At 39.5% G+C, this 25,017-nt stretch overlaps 2 protein-coding genes across 5 annotated transcripts in view; one reads left to right on the top strand and one right to left on the bottom strand.

Annotated features, from left to right (window-relative positions):
- The window catches only part of cryabb (crystallin, alpha B, b), a 117,504-nt gene extending 97,285 nt beyond the window's left edge, over positions 1-20,219 (bottom strand). The window contains exon 1 of the mRNA XM_060846813.1: positions 20,207-20,219. Coding sequence (XP_060702796.1) covers positions 20,207-20,209 — 3 coding nt within the window. The 5' untranslated portion in view covers positions 20,210-20,219. The remainder of the gene's footprint in view (positions 1-20,206) is intronic.
- The window catches only part of LOC132829564 (dixin-like), a 142,667-nt gene that overhangs the window by 16,788 nt on the left and 100,862 nt on the right, over positions 1-25,017 (top strand). For 2 of the 4 annotated variants that reach the window (XM_060846809.1, XM_060846808.1), the window contains exon 1: positions 20,401-20,593. The exons of the other annotated variants lie outside the window; for them this stretch is intronic. In XM_060846809.1, the coding sequence (XP_060702792.1) occupies positions 20,534-20,593 (60 nt within the window). In that variant the 5' untranslated portion in view covers positions 20,401-20,533. Of the gene's footprint in view, positions 1-20,400; positions 20,594-25,017 lie in introns of those variants that run through there. 4 annotated transcript variants of the gene reach the window in all.

Genomic DNA, 25,017 nt, shown 5'->3' with positions numbered 1-25,017 from the left:
GCTTTTCCAGGAGAAAGAGAGATTGACAATGGAAGATTTGAAGGTAAGAGGGGACAGTATCTGAGAAGAGTAAACTGCAGATAATATCAACTACCATAGGAACCAGGAAGTTGGGTGGCCATCGGTTTAATGGGAATGGAGTAAGGGAAAACAGGAAATGCCTTATAAAAAAGGGGCTCTGTATTTAGGTAGCAGATTGCATCAGTTCGAATCAAAAGCGCTGAAAATGAACTATGTGCAGATGATTTTATCAGGGTTACTGTGCATTTATGTTTAGCATTTATAATAAACTAAAATTAATTTTGAACTGTTTTCAAGAGGAGGAAACAAATATACCTAAAATATGAATATCAATAATTTGAATGTCAACATATCTTAAATTGTTTCTGCTTTTGTATAATTTGTGCCTCAGTATTGGAAATTCGTAGTGCAGTCTGTCTGGATATTGAAAAACATGCATGATAGTGTGGCAATTGTTGGTGCCATGTCTTCAGAATCCTTAAGGGAGAGGGTGTGCAGCCAGAAGCCGTGGTGCACATTGGCACAAACGACATAGGTAGGAAGAGGGGTGGGGAGGTCATTCAGGAGCTCAGTTGGTTAGGCTGGAAGCTAAAAGCTAGGATGGACAGAGTTGTCATCTCTGGGTTGTTGCCGGTGCCATGTGACAATGAGGCAAGGAATAGGGAGAGAGTGCAGTTGAACACGTGGCTGCAAGGATGGTGTAGGAGGGAGGGCTTCAGGTATTCGGACAATTGGACTACATTTTGGGGAAGGTGGGACCTGTACAGGCAGGACGGGTTGCACCTGAACCAGAAGGGCATCAATATCCTGGGGTGTAGGTTTGCTAGCACTCTTCAGGGGGGGTTTAAACTAATTTGGCATGGGATGGGATCTGGACTTGTAGTCCAGCAAGTAGGTTAGCTGTTTTTCAGGATGTCCAAGCATGTAGGGAGGCTGTGGAGAAGGTAGCACTGACAGGGGATACTTGCGGACTACAGAGATGGGCTCAAATGTGTATACTTCAACGCAAGGAGTATCAGAAATAAGGTGGGTGAATTTAAGGCATGGATCGTGTTGGGGATAATCTGCTATCGGGGTACCTACATTGGGGCTAGGGAGGGGAGCACCATTATTAAAGCAGACACTGTCAGGTACCAGCTAAAACACAGCCATGTAAAGTAAACCCAGCCACTGCAGGCCACATTCCTTGGGGATTAGAACATGTCCGTCAGTTTCAGATCATCCTGTTACAATCTCATTGTTAATAAAGGAAACCGGTAACTATCGGATAGTGTAAATCGCACCGATACTACACTTGATTGATAAAGTACTTGCTAATGCCTCCGCTGACGTCAAACTCATTCGGGTCCTGTGTTAAATGATAATACCTGTATATTCAACTATGGAGAACTATTGTGAACGCCCAGACAGCCAGACGCATAGCAATGAGGAAACCCTTCCAAACAATAAACTTCTAAATTACAAGATCGGAAACTGCTGAACCCAGGATGTCTACCCATTGTTCAGCACAGCAGGAGCTGGACAGGTATCTCGGGGCAGCCAATAGAGACACTAATCCCTTCACAGACAGGTGAACCGACCAATGAGAGATCCGAACGAGGGGAACCTGACTGGGAACTCGAGGAAGCGCGAAGTATAACTGCTCCAGGTCCGTAGAGGAAGACAGAATGCCTTCTCCAACGAATTGCATGCTCTTGAATTCGTTGTATAGCTTGCCAGTCTTGATTCTGTAATAAATGGTGTTTTTGCTCCAAACTCTAGCCGGTGTGATCTCTCCTTCCAAAGAACACGTGGAGACGAGACCCTACGGGTCCGTCCCAACAATCGGTACTTGGGACTACGATATTGTGGCCATCACGGAAACGTGGATAGAAGAGGGACAGGAATGGTTGTTGGAGGTTCCTGGTTACAGATGTTTCAGTAAGATTGGGGGGGGGTGGTAAAAAAGGAGGGGGGGTGGCGTTGCTAATTAGAAATGGTATAACAGCTGCAGAAAGGCAGTTCGAGGGGGAACTGCCTTTGGAGGTAGTATGGGCTGAAGTTAGAAATAGGAAAGGAGGAGTCACCTTGTTGGGTGTTTACTATAGGCCCCCCAATAGCAGCAGTGATGTGGAGAAACAGATTGGGAAACAGATTTTGGAAAGGTGCAGAAGCCACACGGTAGTAGTCATGGGCGATTTCAACTTCCCAAATATTGATTAGAAGCTCTTTAGATCAAGTAGATTGGGGCGGTGTTTGTGCAGTGTGTCCAGGAAGCTTTTCTAACTCAGTATGTAGATTGTCCGACCAGAGAGGAGGCCATATTGGATTTGGGATTTGGTAACGAACTGGGACAAATGATGGGCTTCTTAGTGAGTGAGCATTTTGGTGATGGTGACAATTTTGTGACTTTCACCTTGGTTATGGAGAGAGATAGGCGCGTTCAACAGGGCGGGTTTTACAATTGGGGAAGGGTAAATACGATGCTGCAAGACAGGATCTGAGGAGCATAAATTGAGGCATAGGCAGTCAGGGAAGGATGTCGTTGAAATGTGGAACTTTTTCAAGGAACAGATACGACGTGTCCTTGATACGTATGTATCTGTCAGGCAGGCAGGATGATCGTGTGAGGGAACCTTGGTTGACGAGGGAGGTTGAATGTCTTGTGAGGAGGAAGAAGGAAGCTTACATAAGGTTGAGGAAACAAGGTTCAGACAGAGCTTTGGAGGGATACAGGATAGCCAGGAGGGAGCTGAAGAAAGGGATTAGGAGAGCCAGAGAGCATGAAAAATCTTTGCCGGGTAGGATCAAGGATAACCCCAAGGCCTTTTATGCGTATGTGAGAAACATGAGAATGACGAGAACGAGGGTAATCCAATCAAAGACAGTAGTGGGAGACTGTGATTTGAGTCGGAAGAGATAGGAGAGGTCTTGAATGAGTACTTTTCTTCAGTTTTTACAAATGAGAGGGACCGTATTGTTGAAGAGGAGAGTATGAAACGGACTGGTAAGCTAGAGGAGATACTTGTTAGGAAGGAAGATGTGTTGGGCATTTTGAAAAACTTGAGGATAGACAAGTCCCCCGGGTCTGACGGGATATATCCTAGGATTATGTGGGAAGCAAGAGAGGAAATTGCAGAACCGTTGGCAATGATCTTTTTGTCTTCACTGTCAATGGGGGTGGTGCCAGGGGACTGGAGAGTGGCGAATGTTGTGCCCCTGTTCAAAAAAGGGAATAGGGTTAACCCCGGGAATTACAGGCCAGTTAGTCTTACTTCGGTGGTAGGCAAAATAATGCAAAGGATACTGAGGGATAGGATTTATGAGTATCTGGAAAAACACTGCTTGAATAGGGACAGCCAGCACGGATTTGTGAGGGGTAGGTCTTGCCTTACAAGTCTTATTGAATTCTTTGAGGAGGTGACCAAGCATGTGGATGAGGGTAGAGCAGTGGATGTAGTGTACATGGATTTTAATAAGGCATTTGATAAAGTTCCCCATGGTAGGGTTATGCGGAAAGTCAGGAGGCATGGGATAGTGGAAAATTTGGCCAGTTGGATAGTGGCCTCATTCCTGAAGAAGGGCTTATGCCCGAAATGTCGAATCTCCTGTTCCTTGGATGCTGCCTGACCTGCTGCGCTTTTCCAGCAACACATTTTCAGCTCTGATCTCCAGCATCTGCAGACCTCACTTTCTCCTCCAGTTGGATAGAGAACTGGCTAACCGGTCGAAAACTATCAGAGAGTGGTGGTAGATGGTAAATATTCAGCCTGGAGCCAGTTACAAGTGGAGTTCCGCAGGGATCAGTTCTGGGTCCTCTGCTGTTTGTAATTTTTATTAATGACTTGGAAGAGGGAGTCGAAGGGTGAGTCGTAAATTTGCAGACGATACGAAGATTGGTGGAGTTGTGGATAGTGAGGAGGGCTGTTGTCAGCTGCAAAGGGACTTAGATATGATGCAGAGCTGGGCTGAGGAATGGCAGATGGAGTTCAACCCTGTCAAGTGTGAGGTTGTCCATTTTGGAAGGACAAATAAGAATGCGGAATACAGGGTTAACGGTAGGGTTCTTAGTAAGGTGGAGGAGCAGAGGGACCTTGGGGTCTATGTTCATAGATCTTTGAAAGTTGCCACTCAGGTGGATAGAGCTTGTAAGAAGGCCTATGGTGTATTAGCATTCATGAGCAAAGGGATTGAATTCAAGAGTCGTGAGGTGATGTTGCAGCTGTATAAGACCTTGGTAAGGCCACATTTGGAATACTGTGTGTAGTTCTGGTCGCCTCATTTTAGGAAAGATGTGGAAGCTTTGCAGAGGGTGCAGAGGAGATTTACCAAGATGTTGCCTGGAATGGAGAATAGGTCGTATGAGGTTAGGTTGAGAGTGCTAGGCCTTTTCTCATTGGAACGGTGAAGGATGAGGGGTGACTTGATAGAGGTTTATAAGATGATCAGGGGAATAGATAGAGTAGACAGTCAGAGACTTTTCCCCCGGGTACAACAGAGTGTTCCAAGGGGACATAAATTTAAGGTGAAGGGTGGAAGGTATGTGGGGATGTCAGGTGTAGGTTCTTTACCCAGAGAGTGGTGGGGGCATGGAATGCGCTGCCAGTGGGAGTGGCAGAGTCAGAATCATTGATGACATTTAAATGGCAATTGGATAGGTACATGGATAGGCAATAATTACTCAAGACAATACCAGTTCTTCATTTTACTTTTCTTTGGGGAACTTTTCAGGACAGTGCATTTTGTAAACGTGAGATGAAACAGGCAAGTAAACTGTGAATTAGAAGTAACAATTTCCTTCCTCATCAGGGATGGACCAACTACATTATTTGGATGGCCATTTCTCTTCCTGTTGCATGAGTGAATTGAGCAATAAAGCATCTCATCCCAATAGAAACGCTTTCATAATCTGGTACATTGGAAACGAACGACTGTCTATTTCCTGACTTCCTCAGTTGCGAATGAACAGTTACAGTTTAATCTATGATGTGTATGATATTAGCAGTTGAACATGAAACAATCCATAACTCCATATCATCAGATTCATCATTATTTTAATTGTTGTGTTGAACTCAAGTGCTTCAACTACATAGAAACATAGAACATACAACATACAACATACAACAGTACAGCACAGAACAGGCCCTTCGGCCCACTATGTTGTGCCGAACATTTGTCCTAGCTTAAGCAGAATAACTGCCCTCACTTCCCCTTCCTCTTTCAATATAGAGTGTAACAGTTTAATTTGGCAGCGTAAGACTAAATCATCTATTTTCCAAGAAACGCAAGCGTTGCTTGCAATGTGTTGATATGTTCCCCATCTCTGATTTCCCTTAAGAAAATGGTGATAGGCTGCTGATTTGAATCATTTTTTGTAGGTACACCCATAGTATTGATAGGGAGGGAGTTTTAGCTGTTTAACCCAATGACATTGAAGGTATAAGAGTATGTCAGGATAGTGTGCATCCTGGAGGAGTTATTGTAGGCAGTGATCTTACCATGCATCTGCTACTTTTGTCCTTCTAGACGGGATAAGTCACAAATTTGGATAGTGTTATTGCTGTTACTGTTTGTTATCTCTATTAGTGATTTGGATGAGAACGTACAAGTCTTGATTAGTAAGTTTGCTGATGACACTAAAATAGGCGGTATCATGGACAGTGAGAAAGCTTATCACAAATTGCAGCTGGATCTTGATCACTTGGTGAAGTGGGCTTAGACATGGCAAGTGCAGTTTAATATAGATAATTCTGAGGTCTTGGATTTTGGAAAGTCAAATCAAGGTAGGAGTTTCATGGTGAATGATAGGGCCTTGAGTGTAGTGGAACAGAGGGATCTTGGAGTTCAGCTTCACTGTTCTCTGAAAGTGGAGTCACAGGTAGATAGGGCAAATGAAGAGGGCGTTTGGCACACTGGCCTTCATCAGTCAGGGCATTGAGTAGAGACATTGGGTAGTTATATTGCGGTTATACAGGACATTGGTGAGACTGCACTTGGAATATTATGTTTAGTTGTGGTCACCTTTGTTATAGGAAGAATGTTATTAACTGGAAAGAATGCAGAAAAAATTTACAAGGATGTTGCCTGGATTCAATGATCCCAGTTAAAGAGAGAGGTTGGACATTTTTCTTTAGAGCATAAGAGACTGAGGGTGGACCTAATAGAGGTATATGAGATCATGAGAGGCATCGATAGGGTGAATGCACACAGTTTCTTTCCCAGGATTGGGGGATTGAGGACTAGAGGGCTTCAGTTTAAGGTTAGAGGGGAAAGAATAAAAGGGAACCCGGGGTGCAACCTTTTTACACAGAGGGTTGTATGCATATGGAATGAGCTACCAGCAGAAGTGGTTGAGGCGAGTACAATAATAGCATTTAAAAGGCATTCAGACACATAGATGGATAGGAAAGGATTAGAAAAATATGGGCCAAGTGCAGCGAAATGGGGTTAGGTTAGATAAACATTTTTCATCGGCCTGGATCAGTTTGGGCCACACCGCCTGTCTCCGTGCTAAAGGACTCTGACTCTATTTAATGAGCCTTGGTTAGTGGCTGTAGTGCATCTTGTACCTTTTAAACATAGCTCTTGGAGGGAGACAGGTGGTGGAGGAATTGAATATTTTCATCCAGGCAAGAGAAGATTATTCCATCATACTTCCAACCTGTACATTGTAGATGGATTTGGGAAGTAAGGAATTGGATTGCTTATGGCAAAATTCTCAGTTGCTGTAACCACAATATTTAGTGTATGGGCTAATTAAGTATTGTGACAAAAGAGAATTTAACAGAGATGGTGGTACAATGGTAATGTCTCTGGATTGGTAATCTAGAGGCCCAGGCTGATGTTCTGGGAACTTATTCAAATTCCATGAAGGATTTATGTTCCACCAAGCACTTGGTGAAATTTGAGTACAATTAATAAATCAAGGAGGAATTGAAACCTAGTCTCAGAAATGTGAATTATTGTTAATTGTTGTAAAAAGTCATCTGGTTCACTAATGCCCTTGAGGGAAGAAAATCTACATGCCTTACGTGGTCTGGCCTACATGTGACGCCAGACCTACAGCAGCGTGGTTGACTTGGTTGTAAGTTTGCTTGCTGAGCTGGTGGATTTGTTCTCAGACTTTTCATCACCATGCTAGGTAACATCATCAATGAGCCTCCAATGAAGCGCTGGTGTTCTGTCCCGCTTGCTATTTATCTGCCTTAGTCAGTTGTGATGGGTGATATAACTTCCAGTTCTTTTTCTGAGAGGTTTGTAAATGGGGTCCAGGTCGATATGTTTGTTAATGGAGTTCCAGTTTGAACGCCAAGCCTGTAGGGATTCCCAAGCATGTTTCTGTTTAGCCTGTCCCAGGATGGATACATTGTCCCAGTCGAACTGATGTGTATGGATATTAGTGTTGGTTAGTCATGTCTTTTGGTGGCTCGTTGGTATCCATGTATTCTGGTGGCTAGTTTCCTGTCTGTCTGTCCAATGTAACGTTTGTAGACAGGCAGGAGGCTGGAAGAACACAGCAAGCCAGGCAGCATCAGGAGATGCAGAAGTTGACGTTTTGGTTGTAATCCTTCAGGACTGGGGGTTACACCCAAAATGTCGACTTCCGCATTGCCTGATGCTGCCTGGCTTGCTGTGTTCTTCCAGCCTCCTGCCTGTATACTTTGGATTCCAACATCTACAGTTTTTTTTTGTTGTCTCCAACCAATATAATGTTTGTTGCAGTCCTTGCAGTGAATTTTGTACATGACATTCGGTCTGCAGGTTGTTGGTACGGGGTCCTTTAAATTCATCAGGAGCTGTTTCAGTAGGTTTGTGAGCGACCATGATGTCGAGGGGCCGGAGTAATCTGGTCGTCATCTCCGAGATGCCTTTTAATGTGTGGCAAAGTGGATAGAGTTTCTGGGCATATTGTGTCATCTTTTTCAGGTCTGTTGTGTAGGTATCGGGGACTGCGCTTATCAGGTACCCGTTGTTTCTGTATTTGTCGTACACGTGTTTTTCCTCGGCTTCTCTTAGTTCCTGGGTGATGCAGGATGTTGTGACTCATTAAATGGGTTAAGGATATTTATGGAGTTAATAACAGAATTAATGTTTCAGGTTGATGATCTTTTATCAGAACCCAGAAAGCTTATTTCACTTTTTCAAATCCGATACCTCATGTTTTTATCGAGCATAAAGTGCAATTTGCAAACAGTATGGCCATGATCCTCTTTCTGTTCATCCCACTTCATCTCTCACCTGAACCCTCTCCTCAGTCTATGCTTTCAGCTATCCTTGGCCATCTATTGCAGCCTCATGCGAGGGTGAGATACATTAGTTCTCTGAAGAAGCACAGTCACTTGACTTCGCAATCATAGACATCAACTCTGATATTGTCAAAGAGCATACCTTGCGGGTAGTATAGAGTCAGGATCAATATTTAGAAAGTCACTGCTGGAATGAGTGGGCTTCAGGCCAATCCAGAAAGAAAAGCCAGCTCTTTGGAGATGAAGGCACGGGTTGTTTGTACTGCAGAGAGCTCAGATGGGAACTTTGGGGCCATTACTGGAGAATGCATATAAGCATGCATACATAGCTGCATGGCATATTGGCAGGTCTTGCAGACTGCCTGTTAGCAGAATTGAGGAGTGTTGAAGTGCCCTGCATGATCTTGGCGTTAGGCACATTCAAAACCTGGAGCTCATGCATAACAGTATGAAAATGGTGATCAGTTCCATGACAGCCATGGCAGACATAGTTGTGGTGGTTTTGCTTTGGTTTCCAGGGCATTGATGGGGGTGGTCAACTACTGTCTCAGAGTTGCATAGAGACTTTGCTTGTACGATAGATGAAAACATGGATGAAATTATGGATGAGATCTCTACTTGCTGATGTGCAGGCTCTGACTACTGCCATCATGACTATAGATCAGTGTTCCAATGAGGGATGCTGGCACAGAGAGCAGCTCAGTAATTGGTCTTGCAATGGATTACTATAATGTCTTAGGCACCACATCAAGAAACTGCTCGGTGTACAAAACTGCTGTCTTTCTTCAGCATGGCAGCATTTATGCTCACATCATTGCCATTTGATCACTGACCTTGTCGTTGCCTCTCAGCCAGCAGGTTACCACCCGTTCATTAAATGTGGTAGTCTGAAGCTTATCATGGTCATGATGCAAGGCCTTTGCAGTCTCCTATACTGAAAGTTAGCGGCTGTCTAGGAACCATGCTGCAGCCACTTGAGGTAACATTCCATAGCAACACAGGAGTAAGCAATGAAACTGCAAAATGTGGTGCACAGGGTCAATAATTCAGTTTTGTATGTCTTATTGGATGTGTTCTGTGGTAAAGTTGTTCAAGTTATACCTTTTTCGTTGGTTGCCTTTTTTTCTCTATTCTGGCTGAAGATGCCATAAGGGAACATCAATGATGCATTTGAATGAAGAGGAATTGGGGTACAGCAGTATTGATGGTTCGAGGTCTGATAGGTAAAGGAGACTCAGTAGTCCTTTGCACACAACTTATCCAGAGAGATGGAGTCACTAATGCTTTCTCCTCATTCTCTGTTCATTCCTACTCTTGCTGAGGTAGCTTCCAAATGCCTGATGGCAAGGACTGTGCCTTCATATTAGTAAGATGTTAGGGGGCACAGCAGGCGTTCATGAAGTTCGATACCTACCTTGCTGGAATACTCCGGTCCTGACCTAAGCACTCCAGGCAATGCAACCATAGCTTGAGGATGCAGATAGTCTACTTAATGATGTTTCCAGTGGTCACTTATTCCTGATGAAGGGCTTATGCCCGGAACATCGACTCTCCTGCTTCTTATATGTTGCCTGACCTGCTGTGCTTTTCCAGCACCACACTTTTCAACTCTCATTGTCTTCACATGTTTTCGGTAGCGCAGGACAGTTTATGAACCATATGAAAATAGAGGGCATCCCTTGTCTTCAAATAATAGTCTCTGATTCCACATGATGGCTCAAAGATGGCTATAATGGCTGACTGCCTCAGGGTGAAGGTGTCATGGCTGTAGCTAGGATATTGGATATTCACCATTATAATGGTGTGGCACAGTTGTGTATCAACTGCATGTTGACAGATTGGTGGCCCTTGTGGAGCCTGTATCTCTCATTTAGATGGAGACTGTAGAGCAATATGACTGCAGTCAATGGCTTCCTGCAGCAATGATATTCTTGATATCTTAGCAAAATCATAAACCTGTTCTACCTGTCTCTGTTTGACAAAATTGATGATAAAACACCCTATCCAGGCATCCTGTCATCCCTTGATGCAATAGTGGACTGTCAACTGGGAAATGTTCATTGCTTGTATTTTATAAATATTGATACTGTTTCTGATATTTATGTAGAGACTAATGTATACAAAGTCTAACTTACTGTGATTTATTTTTGATCTATTTTATGATTGTTTATATGTATAAATTTTATTTTGTGCTCATTAATGTGTATGCAGTCAGTTCACATGCATATTTGTCCTAGCTATAATTCAAGCATACAGTGTCATTGTGCTTAAGGGGAATTCTACTCAGACTAAATGGCATTTAATCCTAAATGGAGTAAATGGGGATGGCAATAATTGGTGTCTGTCAGTAATTCTTTGTTCTTAGACTGTAATCGGTGAATGTAAGATGGCATAAAACCTAGATCGTTTTGTAGACAATTTCTTGAGCAGCGCTGTTTATTTGTTTGTTAAAGATGTGTTAGCAAGAGTATTGCTATAGTCATTGTACTCATTTTGATGTCACTGAGGAAGGATTTCACATAAAGTTTCTAATTCAATGCCTATTCTGACCAGTATTATCTATCTTTCATATTATAAAAATGTAATTTAGTTGCTTTCTGTGAAAAATTCATTTCTGAATTTTATAAGTTTAATTTTAAAAGTTTTAGTTTTAAATCTTCCACGCAATTAGCAATTCTGTTTAGCTTGCCTTTTGGTAGGTGTCCAAATTTTATATTCTTTGATTTAATATTGTAGAATGTTTCAACATTTAAGGACAACCATGGCCTATTTGTGGCAATTCTGTAAATGAGAATATATTTTAAAAGATTGACTTACTGACTTTTATTCAATGCAATGCAATTTCAGAAAACTAAGGGCAGAATCAACATTGTTTCATTTTGTTAAATACCCAAGTCGGCCTTTGGTTCCTAATTACTGTTTAAAGACATTTACGCTCTCAGCTTTAGTTTAATTCCTTAAAGAATTGTATTTTTCCCTACAGACAAAAAGAATGAAATCTTCCAGAAAGAGCTTCCAATTGCAAAGTAAAGCTAAGTTATATAAAAAAATTAAATTTCAGAAAGATGTAAGGCTAATTTATTAATCATAGTCAGCCAGGTTCAAGATATGGGTGCCTTTAGTAATTTCAGTGCACTACCCTGTGGTCACAAATTATCAGTTATCTTTCCACTTTTCATTGCCATGTTGTTGCTCTTACTGGCAAATACATCTATATGTATACTGGGGAAAGAAAGGATTGAGCTTAACTGGAAGGCGACTTGTCACTGCCTGGGCTCCCGCATTAAGAATACCAATTCGGTTATAGCTCACATTGCTGTATCTGAATCAACACCTTTAGAGGAAGGGAAAAAATGTGAAACAAAAAATCCTCCTTTAAAATGTCGTATCTATAGCTCTAACCGAGGCATTTTTCGGTTAAAAGTTGTGTCTTTTCTGGTTTCTCTGTTTATTTCCTGAAAAAAATAGATTATTGTAAGTATTTTCAAAAGCAATCAGTTTGATTTTTATGTGCATCTCTGGTTGAATTGCCACATTTTTCCGAATTTGATTTATCTTTTCTAGTTGCTGACAACCTCTTTGCTACAGAGTAGTGCTAGAACTTGGAACAAATGGTCAATTCTCACATTGGATATTGTTTGATTTCTGGATTACATCTTACTGCTGTTCCTATGATGAGGGGATTATTCGATGAGGAAAGATTGGTCAGGTTGGGCCTATATCTATTGTAGTTTTGAAGAATGAGGGCAAACTTATTAAACATGATATCCTGAGGGGACTCTTCTAGACAAATGTTTTGCCTTGTGTGATAGGTTAGAACTAGGAAATAAAGATTGTTTAAAGAGAAGGTGTCTCCCATTTAATACAGAGGTAAGATTTCTTTTCACAGAGGATTGACAGTCTGTGAAATTCACTTTTCCAGAGAATCTTGCAGACAGGATCGTTGGATATTTTTAAGGCAAAAGTAGATAGATTCTTGACTAACAAGAGCCAAATAATATCATGTGTAGGCAGAAATGTGGAGTTGAGGGCTCAATCAGATCAGCTATGATGTTATTGAATGACAGCACAAGACCTTGGGGCTACAGTTGTTCCTGATACATCAGGGCACATTCTCCATTTCTATTTCTCCTGGATATATTAGAGACAGCAACACTTTGTCCACTTACAACTCCAAAGGTGCATATGACCATCTATAACCTACACCTACTTGATGTGTTTAGTTAATTTGAGGCTGGTTTAATATATAACTAATACCTTATGATTCATAAACATACCTTCAATGAGCCTTCTTATTTTGGCATCTGAATGTTTGTTTTTAAACTGTATGCTGGAAAACTTCTAAGGATTTTGAATATTGTCTTACTTTAGACCATAGACTACTAGTCTTCCAGTGAGCTTCAGCACACTTGCACCCTGCTATGAAGAGTTTATTGATGGCCAGCTTGACATAAAGGCTTTTGCTTTTTAAATAGCCAGGAAAAACAATATTGAGCTTTAATGGTTAATATCTCTTGGTTTCCCATGTTTAACCAAATAAAAACAAAATCAATAATTTTCTGACTGGAGCTGCCTTACAAAAGGATACTCATTGGTGTATTGTCGAATATCAGTTAAAACTTGATAAGAACCTCGTGTCCTCTGGTCAAAATTGTCTACATGTAGCAATCATTCGAGTCGAGTGATGCCTTGAGTAATGAAATGAATTGGTGATATTCACTCTTAGTTTGATGAAGATTAGCAAGGTACTTATGAGCTGTTATTGTCCCAAAGTTCCGACTCCAATAGGAGTCAGCATCTTAATGAAGTGATGTAAAAGGAAGGAAATGAATTGGGCATCTTTCCTTTCCTCCATTTTGTGTCAAATCAGCCAGATATTTGTTATTTTGGTATCAACATTGTAGAATTGTGGTATGATACAATTCACAAGTTGAAAAAATAGTTTTTTTCTATTGAATTGGAAACCTTTACAGTTATGCATGGCACAGGTGATAAATGGTTATTCGTTTGGATACCTGCATGTAGAAGTTACTCCACGTATTCCTCAGTTAAAATATTTTCAAATCTGCCAACAACACTCGGGAAAATAAATTCAAGTATGAGTGAGTTTATGTTTGGTGCCAGTAAGCAGCATCTATGTTTAAGTAGTTTGTGATCTTAAAGAGGCCAATTTTGACCTTAGCTCTACTCCAAGATGTAAATAACATGGCTTTTAACTTTATCCATCAAGCAAGATAGACATTTCAGTAATAAGAGCTTGCTGAATTTGAAGTGTAAGGCTGAATAAAGGAGATCTGTGCAAATCGGTGCAATATTATCATTTGTCAGTCATGCTGCACTCTTTGCTTATTGCTTAAATATTGAGCTCAAATAGTCAACAGCTTCCTACGCAAAACATTCTTTACCTGGCAATGTTTAACAAATGATTCTGACCAGTTATATGTAAAAGTTTTATTATATATTAAACTACCAAGCATTAAATTCTGTACTTGAAAAAATGATTGTGTTCTCATCTGAAAGCTGTACCTTTACCATTCTGTCCAAAAAAGAGAAACAGTAGGAGCCTCTCAATTTGTGTGAAAAATGTGTTTGCTGAATTTATATTTCTTTCCTTCTTCCTGGCCACTTTACTCCATGTACTTTCTTGTTGAGTAAAAAGAAATACAAATATAATCAAAGGCTTTAAAATTCCGAAAGTCTTTGATAGCATACACAGTGAAAGAGTGTCCTGTCTTACAGATAGGAAAAAAAGCTAGGACAATATAGAACAATCATGAAATCCAATAGAAAATTTAGAGGAAACTCTTTTTCCTTGAGAACCTGGAACTGGCTACTACAAGGAGGTTAATACTGTTGATTAATTAAATGAGAAATTGGATAAGCACGTAATGGAAATGTGAATAAAGAGTTAGGTGAGAAAGAACAAGAGACTTTAGTGGAGTATAAATGTCTATTGGGACTGTTAGGGTGCACAACCTATTATTATACTCTTGTAATGTGTAATTCTTTGGACAGACAGCATTTATACTGCATGTTCATTTCCTTGTATTGACCATTCTGCACTCTAGTATCAAGCATTTGAACAATTCTCATATTTCTAAATGTCTGGTCTTTCATTTTCGTAAATCTCTCTTGCCACCCTCTAGGTTCACTGAAGCTATCTGAATGTTATTTTAATCGGTAGAATTTGCATCTTTCTGTGGCCATACAGTACATTCACCAACAAAGAAACTAATCATCAATTTTGATGCCTTCATTACCATATGCAAATGTGATATTCAGAATTGATCACTAGAATTAGTTCTTTGTCACTCACCTGATATGTTACTTCATCACTTGATTAGCGCATAAAGTTGTAGTCCTGGTTTGATTAGCAAGGAGGATTAAAGTATCATTTTCATTTTTATTAGGATATATCTATTAATTAGTACCATTATGCATTGGATAAGTATTTAGCTGCATACAAAACAAATGGTTACATAGAATTTTAATAGTATTAATGAAATGCCTTTAGAGTAGAATTATGGAGATAAATTCAGCAATCCTTCTTGACCAAAAATATTCCTTTACTGGTTCATCTGTTTATGGCAATCTTGATTTGAGGAAAGGAATGTCAGCCAGGATATTAGAGAACTGCATACTCATTTTTGAACAGTGTTGCTAATGTTCAGCTGAACACACAAATGGATCCACAGCTTAACTTGTCCAAAGATTGACATATTGAGCACTGCAACATTAGAATAATTGGGAATATTACTCCCAAATAAATAAGTGGGACTCAGATTCACAATCCTCTGACCTAAAGGTGAGGATGCTATTATTCAAAGGGATAATATTAGGCCAGTTTTTTATATTACAAATAATCTGGTAATCAATTTTTATTAGAGTGCTGAAATAACTGCACAGAGGCTGTTACATGTTTGTGCACCATCTACTAGCTGTAGCCAGACTGGTCCATGTCAGTCCACTGAATTAAGGAGACTCTAAATCCTCTATTTATTTTGGTCAGCCAGGGCATCCTGATTGGCCCAGGTTAACACCCTCAATCAAGAGTCTCGCAGTCAACAAGGTTCACCTGGTTACAACCATTACAAATGCTGTAGAGGTACAGCAATACAAGGCTTCCCATTTGTTTCTACATGGTGGGATCACATATTGTAAATTGGTTTTGTCTCCAGCTGTCATTTTATTGGTCATGGAGGTTTTGAGCTCTCTGTTGTTATACAGAACTTGAAATGTTATTATAACATTGCCGGGAAAGTTTCTCACTGACCAACATTGAGAAGCAAACTATGTTTTTGAATTTTAATCACTGCAAATTTGTAGATCTTGTTCTGGTGTTATTGAATCTAGGAGCTGTACTTCAAAGGCTGATGGGGGACTCAGATGGCGAGGAATTCAAAACTGTAATTCCACAAACCATCTTGGTTCCTGACTTCTTTGCGATAGTTTTGAGTTTTCAAAGGTCAGGTTGGAAAGAGGGTGCATGAAATTCAAATTCCAGCAATTAACAAATCCTGAGAAACTTGACAAGGAACTTGTTCGTTCAGAATTACAACTTAATTTTGTTTGATCCCTGTCTTGCACGTGGTAGTGTAAAGCTGTTGGATTTGTTGTGAACCCAGGTAAATCTGTTTTACAAAAAACATCATGTGCTGGAAAAACTCAGCCAGTCTGGCAATATTTATGGAGAGAAAGCAGAGTTAATGTTTTGGGTCCAGTGACCCTTCAGAATGGCTTTCTTTTTCCGTTTGTTTTGATTCAAATCTGTTAGGTTGACTAGCACAACACAACTGGCACAAGTACTGCTCATAATCCTGTTATCCATATCCCCTCTCTGCCATTTCCACCTCTAGGAGTTGCCTGATTTAATTGACTAAGCATTCACAGCCAGAACGTGACTACATTCTGAATTTTGTTCTGGTAAGTAGGCAGCTTCCATTTCTTGGAGATGTTCAGCAAAACTATTTGGGTGCTGAACTAGCCTCCTGATAAAATAGGCCATTTGTATTCAAATATTGTCTTGTGAGAGTGATGCAGCTGAGTTCATCAACTCAGATTTTGCCTAATCACCTTTTTGAAAATCTGGTTCCAGCTGTCAGTATGAACAGAACTAATTTGGCACAATGAATTAGAGTTAGTCATTAAATTTCCTTGGAATCAGTTCCACATTACAACTTGAAATGGCGATCAACATACTCATATGTAGATGATATTTAAGAGAGAAACATTGTGCGGCAATGATGGTGTTGGTCGTGGTGTATTACAGTTCATTCAGGAAGTCCAAGTTGGTGTGGCAACCTGTTGTGTGTCTTGTGCTATGAATAGTGATGGTACAGGGACCAATATTCTTTCTATCACATGGATGTCCAGGAAACTAGTCCACCTGCCATTGACATGTGCCCCAGTCACAGCAAAAATGGCAATTGTTATGTAATTGTTTTGAAGCATAGAAGGAGTGTCATAAAATAAAGGTTTTGGGATTAGTTTTGACCTAGGGAATAGTATAAAATGGCTAATAGTCAATTGCTAGCCCATTTTATGGTTTTCGTCATTTATTTTTTATTGACTTCACCCTGTTGAAAAACAATTAATAACTCCACTACGATAATGGTTAGCTGTGAAATCAGCCATGTGGCAATAATCCAGTAATAGAAGCCCTGAAGAGTAAGGAATTTTTAAAAAATTATGCTTTCTGAAAATTTAAAGGGTAAGGCTTTTAGATGCCTTGACAGCTTTCTTTGGCAGGTATTTCTTACAATTTCATTTGACATGTTTGAGATGTGTTTTGACTGTTCTTCTTATCAGTTCATCTTGATCCATTTGAAAGTTGTTTTTGACAGTTCCTCTTGACAATTTTGACCATTGTTTCCAATCATTCAATGAGCTTCACAGTTCCATGAGTTTATACACTTTGTATGTACACTCATACTTGGTTTTATCAATCACAATGGGCACCTTACCTCAAAAGGAACCTGACTTCCCTTAATTGTGTCCTGAGAACATATCCAAAGAATCACATTACCCCTTCAAAAGGACACTTTGTCTATACAAACATATAACAGAGCTAAGACCTGCTCCTACGAAATCTAATCTGACCACCTTGTGTTCAAACACCAAGATTAGCAAATCTAAGCACTCAGGCATGAAGATGGTTATTAATTTTATATGGCTGACTAATTCCAGGGAAACCATTTGTGTGAATCATAACCAGTTCTTATTTACGCCGCTGAATAAATGGCAGGTTTTGCAGTCCATGATAGAACTTATGATTTTTGTCGATGGCTGCCATTTTTGCTATGACTGGGGCACATGTCAATGGCAGGTGGACTAGTTTCCTGGACATCCATGTGATAGAAAGAATATTGGTCCCTGTACCATCACTATTCATAGCACAAGACACACAACAGGTTGCCACACCAACTTGGACTTTCTGAATGAACTGTAATACACCACGACCAACACCATCATTGCCACACAATGTTTCTCCCTTAAATATCATCTACATATGAGTATGTTGATCACCATTTCAAGTTGTAATATTCAAATCCTGGAACAGAATGGTTAAGTTGGTTGTGAGTGGAATGTTTGAAGACCATCTTTGGAAGACAGGAATTTTACATGAATTCTCTAATTTTACAGGACACACGGGGTCAGTGTGTCAGGCAGAAGTTTAAAATATATATATTTACAGGAATTCTCTAATTTTACATGTCTTCCTCAAGGCTGGAAAGTAGGTCACCTTGTTTTCACAGTTGGGAAGCCAGCTGTCTTCCTTCCCAGGTGGGAAGGGAGTTATTTTTCTTTAACTTTTTTTCTAATCCCAAACAGTGGTAGTGCTTGGGAGGGTAGGTTTCTTTGGGGAGATGTTGCGTTGAGACCTTTAAGTGATCATTGAGTAGCTACTTAAGGGCCTTAATTAGTGGCTAGTCAAGAAGGCTGCTTGTGGCACAATGGTAGTGACTCTACCTCTGGACCAGAGGTGTGTAATAGCATCTCTGAATAGATTGATTACAAAAATAGGTTAAATTAACAAAAAACGAAGGCTGCCCATGGGCAACATTCCATCTGAGCCAAATGCTTCCTGGATGCAGATTGACATTCTGATGCATAATTTCTGCTTTCAGAGGCTGCAACACTAGAATTAGAGTCTATGCAGTGGCAGGAAAGATTAGAATTCAGGCTACTGGGCCTGAAATTAAATAGTAAAATAGTGATAAAGGGATGACTTTACTACCAAGAAAACTTGCCAAATTGTTTCCTCATCTCACCATCTACATGGAAAAAAGAAATGTACCCTTAAGATTTCTGGGTGTTTTGGGAAAGGTCCACTTTTTCAAATGCTTTGGAGAAGGTCAATGACTTGGAATGCAGTTTCTATGTGACAGCACACACTGACATCATCTGTACAATGAACCTTTATGATTAAGGTTGGATTGGTTTCAGTTTTTGATTGAAGGTAGCATGGATTGAACAGTTTGACGTCTGTTCTGTAGATTGTCTCTAAGTATGTGGGTATTTTCTTGCAGGCGAGGTGCAGTATTACAATAAGGAAAATGGCTCCCAGGGTTTCAGCTGCAAATGTGTTGCTGGTCAAAGCAGCAAAGCAGCTTCCTTGAAGAAGCTCTCTTCCTCCCTCTACAAGGATTTCAGTGAGTCCCTCTCTCACTGCACCCCCCAGGTCATCTCCTCTGCACAGAAGCTCTTCAGCCACGTTACCTCTCCGCCCCCACCCCACTCCGGCCTATCACCCTCACCTTGACCTCCTTCCACCTATCCCACCTCCATCGCCCCTCCCCCTAGTCCCTCCTCCCTACCTTTTATCTTAGCCTGCTTGGCTCTCTCTCTCTTATTCCTGATGAAGGGCTTATGCTCGAAACGTCGAATTCTCTATTCCTGAGATGCTGCCTGGCCTGCTGTGCTTTGACCAGCAACACATTTGCAGCTGTGATCTCCAGCATCTGCAGACCTCATTTTTTACCCAGGGTTTCAGCTCAGTTTTCTGTTGACAGAGTACTCTGAGCATCAGGATCACAAATGTAAGAGAGAGTAAGATTATAGTTTGTCAGCCAGCAATGATGCCTGTGCTTCTGAATGCCTCTAAGACTTGAACAACCTTTGCAGGCACCTCAAAACACTGGAGCTGTACAACCAATGGTGCCTTTGCAATATCCTCCAAATCCAGTGGCAATAACATTGTCTCCAAAGCTAATTTACCCAGCATCACTCAAAATCAATTCTGCAATATTGGACATGTAATTTGTGTGCCCGTCACCAAATTCCCAATGTAACTGCTCTGCTCAGAACTTGATTGTGACAGGAGACTCCTCGGAGAACAGAAGAACTTCTTGAGGGATGTTCTTATAGCATTCCTGAATAGGTCAACCATCCTTGCTGACTTATGGGAGATCCTGACTTTGATCTACCAAAGTGGAGAATGCAGTTTGTGAGGCCCAAAGAAATCAAAACACTTCCGAACACAGAAGCATAGTCCAGAAATTGGAAGGAGCACACAAACATGCAAGCAATCCATTTACCCAAGACCTTACTTGTGGTAGAGACTGCTGATCATATGTTGGACTTAACCTTTTCAGAATCCTTTTTGTTTGGAAGCAAATTGCTCTGAATCCTTTTGAACTATCCTTTGGATTGTTTGGAAAGTTTAAAATATATATACAATGACCTACTTTTAATTATCTACATAATTACCTATTCTAAGTACATTTAGCTACTCATGCATTTTAGTGCAGGGGCTTAATGTATTAAAATTAGATTGTGTCACTTTAATGGTTTGAAATTAGCTGACAGTTCCCTGTATTCTACACAAGTTCAAACATTTTCAACTTAGATGACTAATTTCTTTTCAGTTGTGAGTAATTTACGTTGCAGGCAGAAGCTTTGTTAGATTCAAATTGTCATTCTAAAACAAAAAGATTTTTGAAAACTGCTTGAAAACTCACCATCTGTTGTAGGTTGCATTTTTAGACAGTGCCCACCCCCTCATCCTGTGGCGAACTGTCGTCATGACAATTCTGTCATGCCTTATCCTCTCAAACATGACTGGTTGGCTGCTGAGCATGCTCATTCTGTTCCCTCTCTTCTGTTCTGCAGTCTTTAATACTCATTCTGTTTAACATGAAGGTAACAGTTTGCATGTATGGAATGGGAAGAAATTGCCTTCTCATAGTCTCTTAACCGTGTTGTTTTGGAAGGCAAAATCCTCCCAATTTGAGGGTCTGAATTTCTTTTCACCCGATCTTCTGCTTGATCTTGGAACTTTAATTAAAATGATTGCCTGCCTAGCCAAAGGAAATTTGCTGGATGTTCTGCAAGAGGGATTCACAGAGGTAAATAATACTGAAAGTAATGACTGGGGCATGTGTTGGCCTCAAGCTAGTCAGTTAACCTCGTAACAGCTGTTTCTCATAGAATGTACAGCGGGATGTAATGTGTTCAGAATAGAATGTTCAGACTAGGAAGATGAAGAAGCCTTTTATCATGAAATAGAAAGCTTCTTGCTGTTGTGATGTGTAGGGCTTCTAGGTTCTAATTATTTAAATGTCCCATGTGGAGTTGATTAAATGAACTATATGTCTGAATGCACTCATGTTTTGTCTTAAGCCTATTGTACATGCATGAACATTTTACTCAATACAATATTACAGTAAGTGAGGTTTGGCTTGTCAAGTTAGTATTAATGTAATGCACAAAATAGCTACCATATTTGTCAGTAAATCTTTTCAGAGCATTCAAATATATTTTCCCCAAATTATATCACTTCAAAGAAGTACTTTGTTTGGAGTTAATCAAGAAATATTCAAAAGAAAATAATAATTTTAATTTGTAATTAGATTTTCTAAGTTGACTCATGTTCAAGGATATAATGTGTCAAAGGCTTTTGGGCAGAAATTAAAGCTTATTTAAAGTATTGTTCTGCAGCCCATATTTTAAGACTGAATAACATGAAACATACCTAATACTGGTGGATAGCATAACTCTTATTACAACACTGCCTTCCTATTTTGCTTGAGATGCAGAAAGTAATAAGGTCATAGGGCTGGTTCACATGCTGAGCAGAGATCCAACCCCCAAGTTATTTTTTTAACATAGTAGTAAAAGGGAATATATGGTTTAAAACTATTAAATTTTAATTTGGGAACAAAAACCTACATCTGCAGTAGTGAAATTCCTGAAAAATTAAGTTTGAAGCAAAAGCCATTGGAGGTGCGTAACAAGAAAAACAGCAATAGCTTTTTATTTGCTTTGAAGCAGTGGTTGTTGGGGTGGGGGTGTAAGTCAGTATTGGAAGGGCTTTGGGTTGCTTTATCTCACGGCAGTTGCTTGCACATGATTTTGCCTTTAAGTGATTCAACTTGACTTGTTGGTGCTCTCAGCAGCTAATAACATCAGGCTGTGGAGAATTAGATCTTTGTATGCATCTTCTGTATTTGATGGTGACCATTGGAGGCAAAAAGAAGTTGGATTATCAAGTTATTATTTGTGTATATATTTTTTAATTAGTTTGGTTTTAGATTTGTATTACAATGAGAGGAATCATGAAATTAATTGCAAAGATCAAAAAATTTGTAACCAAAATTTCACTTAAGATTAAAGTATAAAATTACTTTCAGCAATTTCACTTTAAAAGTATAAGAATAACTGTCACTGTTCTACATTTGAATCCTATCCTGCTTGGCGATAAACTAAAAGCATGGTATTACTGATTAAAATTTGCCTATGGGTAGAATCTGGGCCTTTCATATGGGTAGAATTCTTCTTTTGCTTCTTTTCAAATGTGCGATTAAATAGCAGAGCTTCATAAGTTTACAACTTGCATGCTATTTTGTGAGTTGTCTCCTGATCTTTATCAATATGTGGTGTATATAAATGCAACTCATGGATGCATTGTTTAAAAAGTAATTAAGTGTCTATGTTCTGACACTGCAACTTCAAAAAGTCCCTTGTGAGCTCATTATGTACAACTAAAAACTTCAAAGCAGTCATTAACACAAGTTTTTTTTTCTCTGCAAAACTCTAGTATAAAAACCATTAGATGTTATTGTTGTAAGCAATTGTGTCTACCTAACTACACCATTTTTTTGTAGCTGTCAGGACAACCACATGTTATATTTACAGCAAGAAAAAGAAAGACAGCAGTATGTTACCAAAATGACAAGTTCACTCACCAATTTATACTGACTTCATTGAGGGAGTTAAGGAATGCACTACTTTACTTCCATGGCCCTCAAACTGAAATTATGAAGGTGGCCACTCAGCCTCTTGTACCTGTGTTAACTCTTTGACAGTTATCCAATTAATCTCACTCCCTGATCCTTCCCCTAAAGCCATGTAGTTTTTTAAAAAATTCATATATGGAAGTTTTGAAGTAGAGTTAATACCTTTAATATGTATTATTTCAGATACTTAATTATTAATATCGGTTTTTACAGTGATATTGCTTAAGAATGTGCAATGTCAGTAGTTGGAACTAATTTAGAGTGTATCAGAGTGTTACAAGGGGACATAAATTTAAGGTGAAGGGTGGAAGATATAGGGGGGATGTCAGAGGTAGGTTCTTTACCCAGAGAGTGGTGGGGGCATGGAATGCGCTGCCTGTGGGAGTAGTAGAGTCAGAATCATTGGTGACCTTTAAGCGACAATTGAATAGGTGCTTAAGCTAGGACAAATGTTCGGCACAACATCGTGGGCCGAAGGGTCTGTTCTGTGCTGTATTGTTCTATGTTCTATGTTAAGGCGAGCAAGAATAGCCTCATAGATTTTGCTCAGTAACACCACATTGCTCACTACTACAGCAAGTTAACTGGTGGTGTAACAAATATTATTGCTTTTTATGATTCAATAATGTTATTCAGTGTGAATTCAACATATTCAGTCCAAATAATTAACTTTTTCACAGTTAACATTGATGTGATATGCTGAGTTCACTATGTAGCACTCATTAATTATGAACTCCTAGTCAGTAAATGTTCTGAAACACTGCTGTACAATAATTTGAGACATAAGGACACTGATTTGTAATGTACTTAATGCTGTGCAAAGAATTCCACATCTATGCTTGAAGTAAGAAAATTGTAATTATTTTCATCACCTTGTCAATTTGCAATCATTTATTTGAACTCTGCATGTAGTGCTACAGGTAGAATGGAATAATTGAGAAATATTTAATTGAATTGGTTTTGATTGTTTTAAATGCAAGATAAGAACAAAGGAAATATGAGTAGGCTATACTGCTCCTTGAGACTATTCTGTAATTCAATTGGATGGTAGCTGATCTGATCTAGGCCTTGACTTCACTTTGTCTGACCCCCAAAACCTTTGACTCCCATATGTTCAAAAATCTGCTTCCTTCAGCTTTGAAAATATTCAATGACTCAGCCTCCATTGCTCTCTGAAGTAGAAAATTCTAAAGGTTCAGGACTTGCAGAAAATAAATTCCTCTTCATCACAGTTTTAAACCATAAAGGAACCAACATCTTAAAAATAATGTATTTCCAACCATTGTTTTGTAATTGCTGTACTTCATTTTTTTTCTTACCTTATCTTTAACTTTAAAAATTGCTGTCATCAATTCCTTCCAAGCAAACTACAGGTACACAGCTGAGTAGTCTGAGAAGAACTAGGGATTGTGACTGCTGCAATACAGCAATATAAGGAAAATTTGAGGTCAGCTTCTAATTGAAGGATTCAGTGCATATTGCAGTCAGAGCGTTTAATGGAACATCATAAGGCGAGTAAAATGTTCCACTTGGACATTATTTGTTGATGTAGAGTTGAGAATAGAGTATGGTGATATTATGTACAAACCTTATGACTTTGAAATCTAAATTCAGTATAATTTGGATCAATGTGATTACAATATCCTTTTATCTGTTGGCTATTTTGGAATTTATTTTGGAAGGCTAAGCTCACTTCCATGTGGCATCAATTAGAAGGCAATAAAGTGAACTCACTAAGGAAGAAACATGAGATGTGGGACATAAAAAATATCAATTTGACAAAAAAAAAGGTTTTCTTTGGGCTGGAGTAAAATTATTTATTGGATCAGGGTAAAGAGAATCCTATTTTGCAGCTTTCTAACTGATGCACTTCGAGTGAAAATTGGACCTAGTTTAACCATGTTGCATTTGGTTTAGGAATGCGTCATGCTAACTATTGATCTTGAAATATAAAAACTGTTCCATTTCCTACTGTACTTCACTTTGTGCACAAAATTTCTGATTTTGTTTTAAAAATAGAAAATTTACAATACTGGATTACCAGGTGGTTTAAAGGCAGTAATAATGTCTCAATCTGTTGCTGTGTTTAGATGCTAAAGACTACTTTTTAATGGACATGCAATCTTGTTGCATTGCACCATTTGCTGCTCATCAATCAGCTATGAGGTACATAAGAACCATCAATGGTTACTATTTTTTCCTCTTCTGCACAATGAAGATCGATGGATTGTGTGCTATCAAACTGACAACTTTACTTTTTGAGTTATTTAAGTTTACTCCAGTAGTAACATGAATAATCTGTGGCTGGAAAGTCCAGTGGAAGCAGCTTTGTTCAAGGCTTTTAGAACGGAATTAGATTGTTATCTGAAAGGAAAAACTCTTTAGTGTTACAAAGAAAAAGTTGGGAATGAGTGTGTTTGTTGTTGTTGAGTTGGTGAATTGCTCCTTCAAGGGGCCAAAACAATTACAATGTACCAAATAGCTTCCTGTGCTGCTGAAATTATTACGTTTGGAGGAGGAAGTGAATTCAGTAG

This window comes from Hemiscyllium ocellatum, chromosome 29, assembly GCF_020745735.1.
Source record: "Hemiscyllium ocellatum isolate sHemOce1 chromosome 29, sHemOce1.pat.X.cur, whole genome shotgun sequence".
Taxonomy (NCBI): domain Eukaryota; kingdom Metazoa; phylum Chordata; class Chondrichthyes; order Orectolobiformes; family Hemiscylliidae; genus Hemiscyllium; species Hemiscyllium ocellatum.
This window is presented reverse-complemented; position numbering and strand designations above follow the sequence as displayed.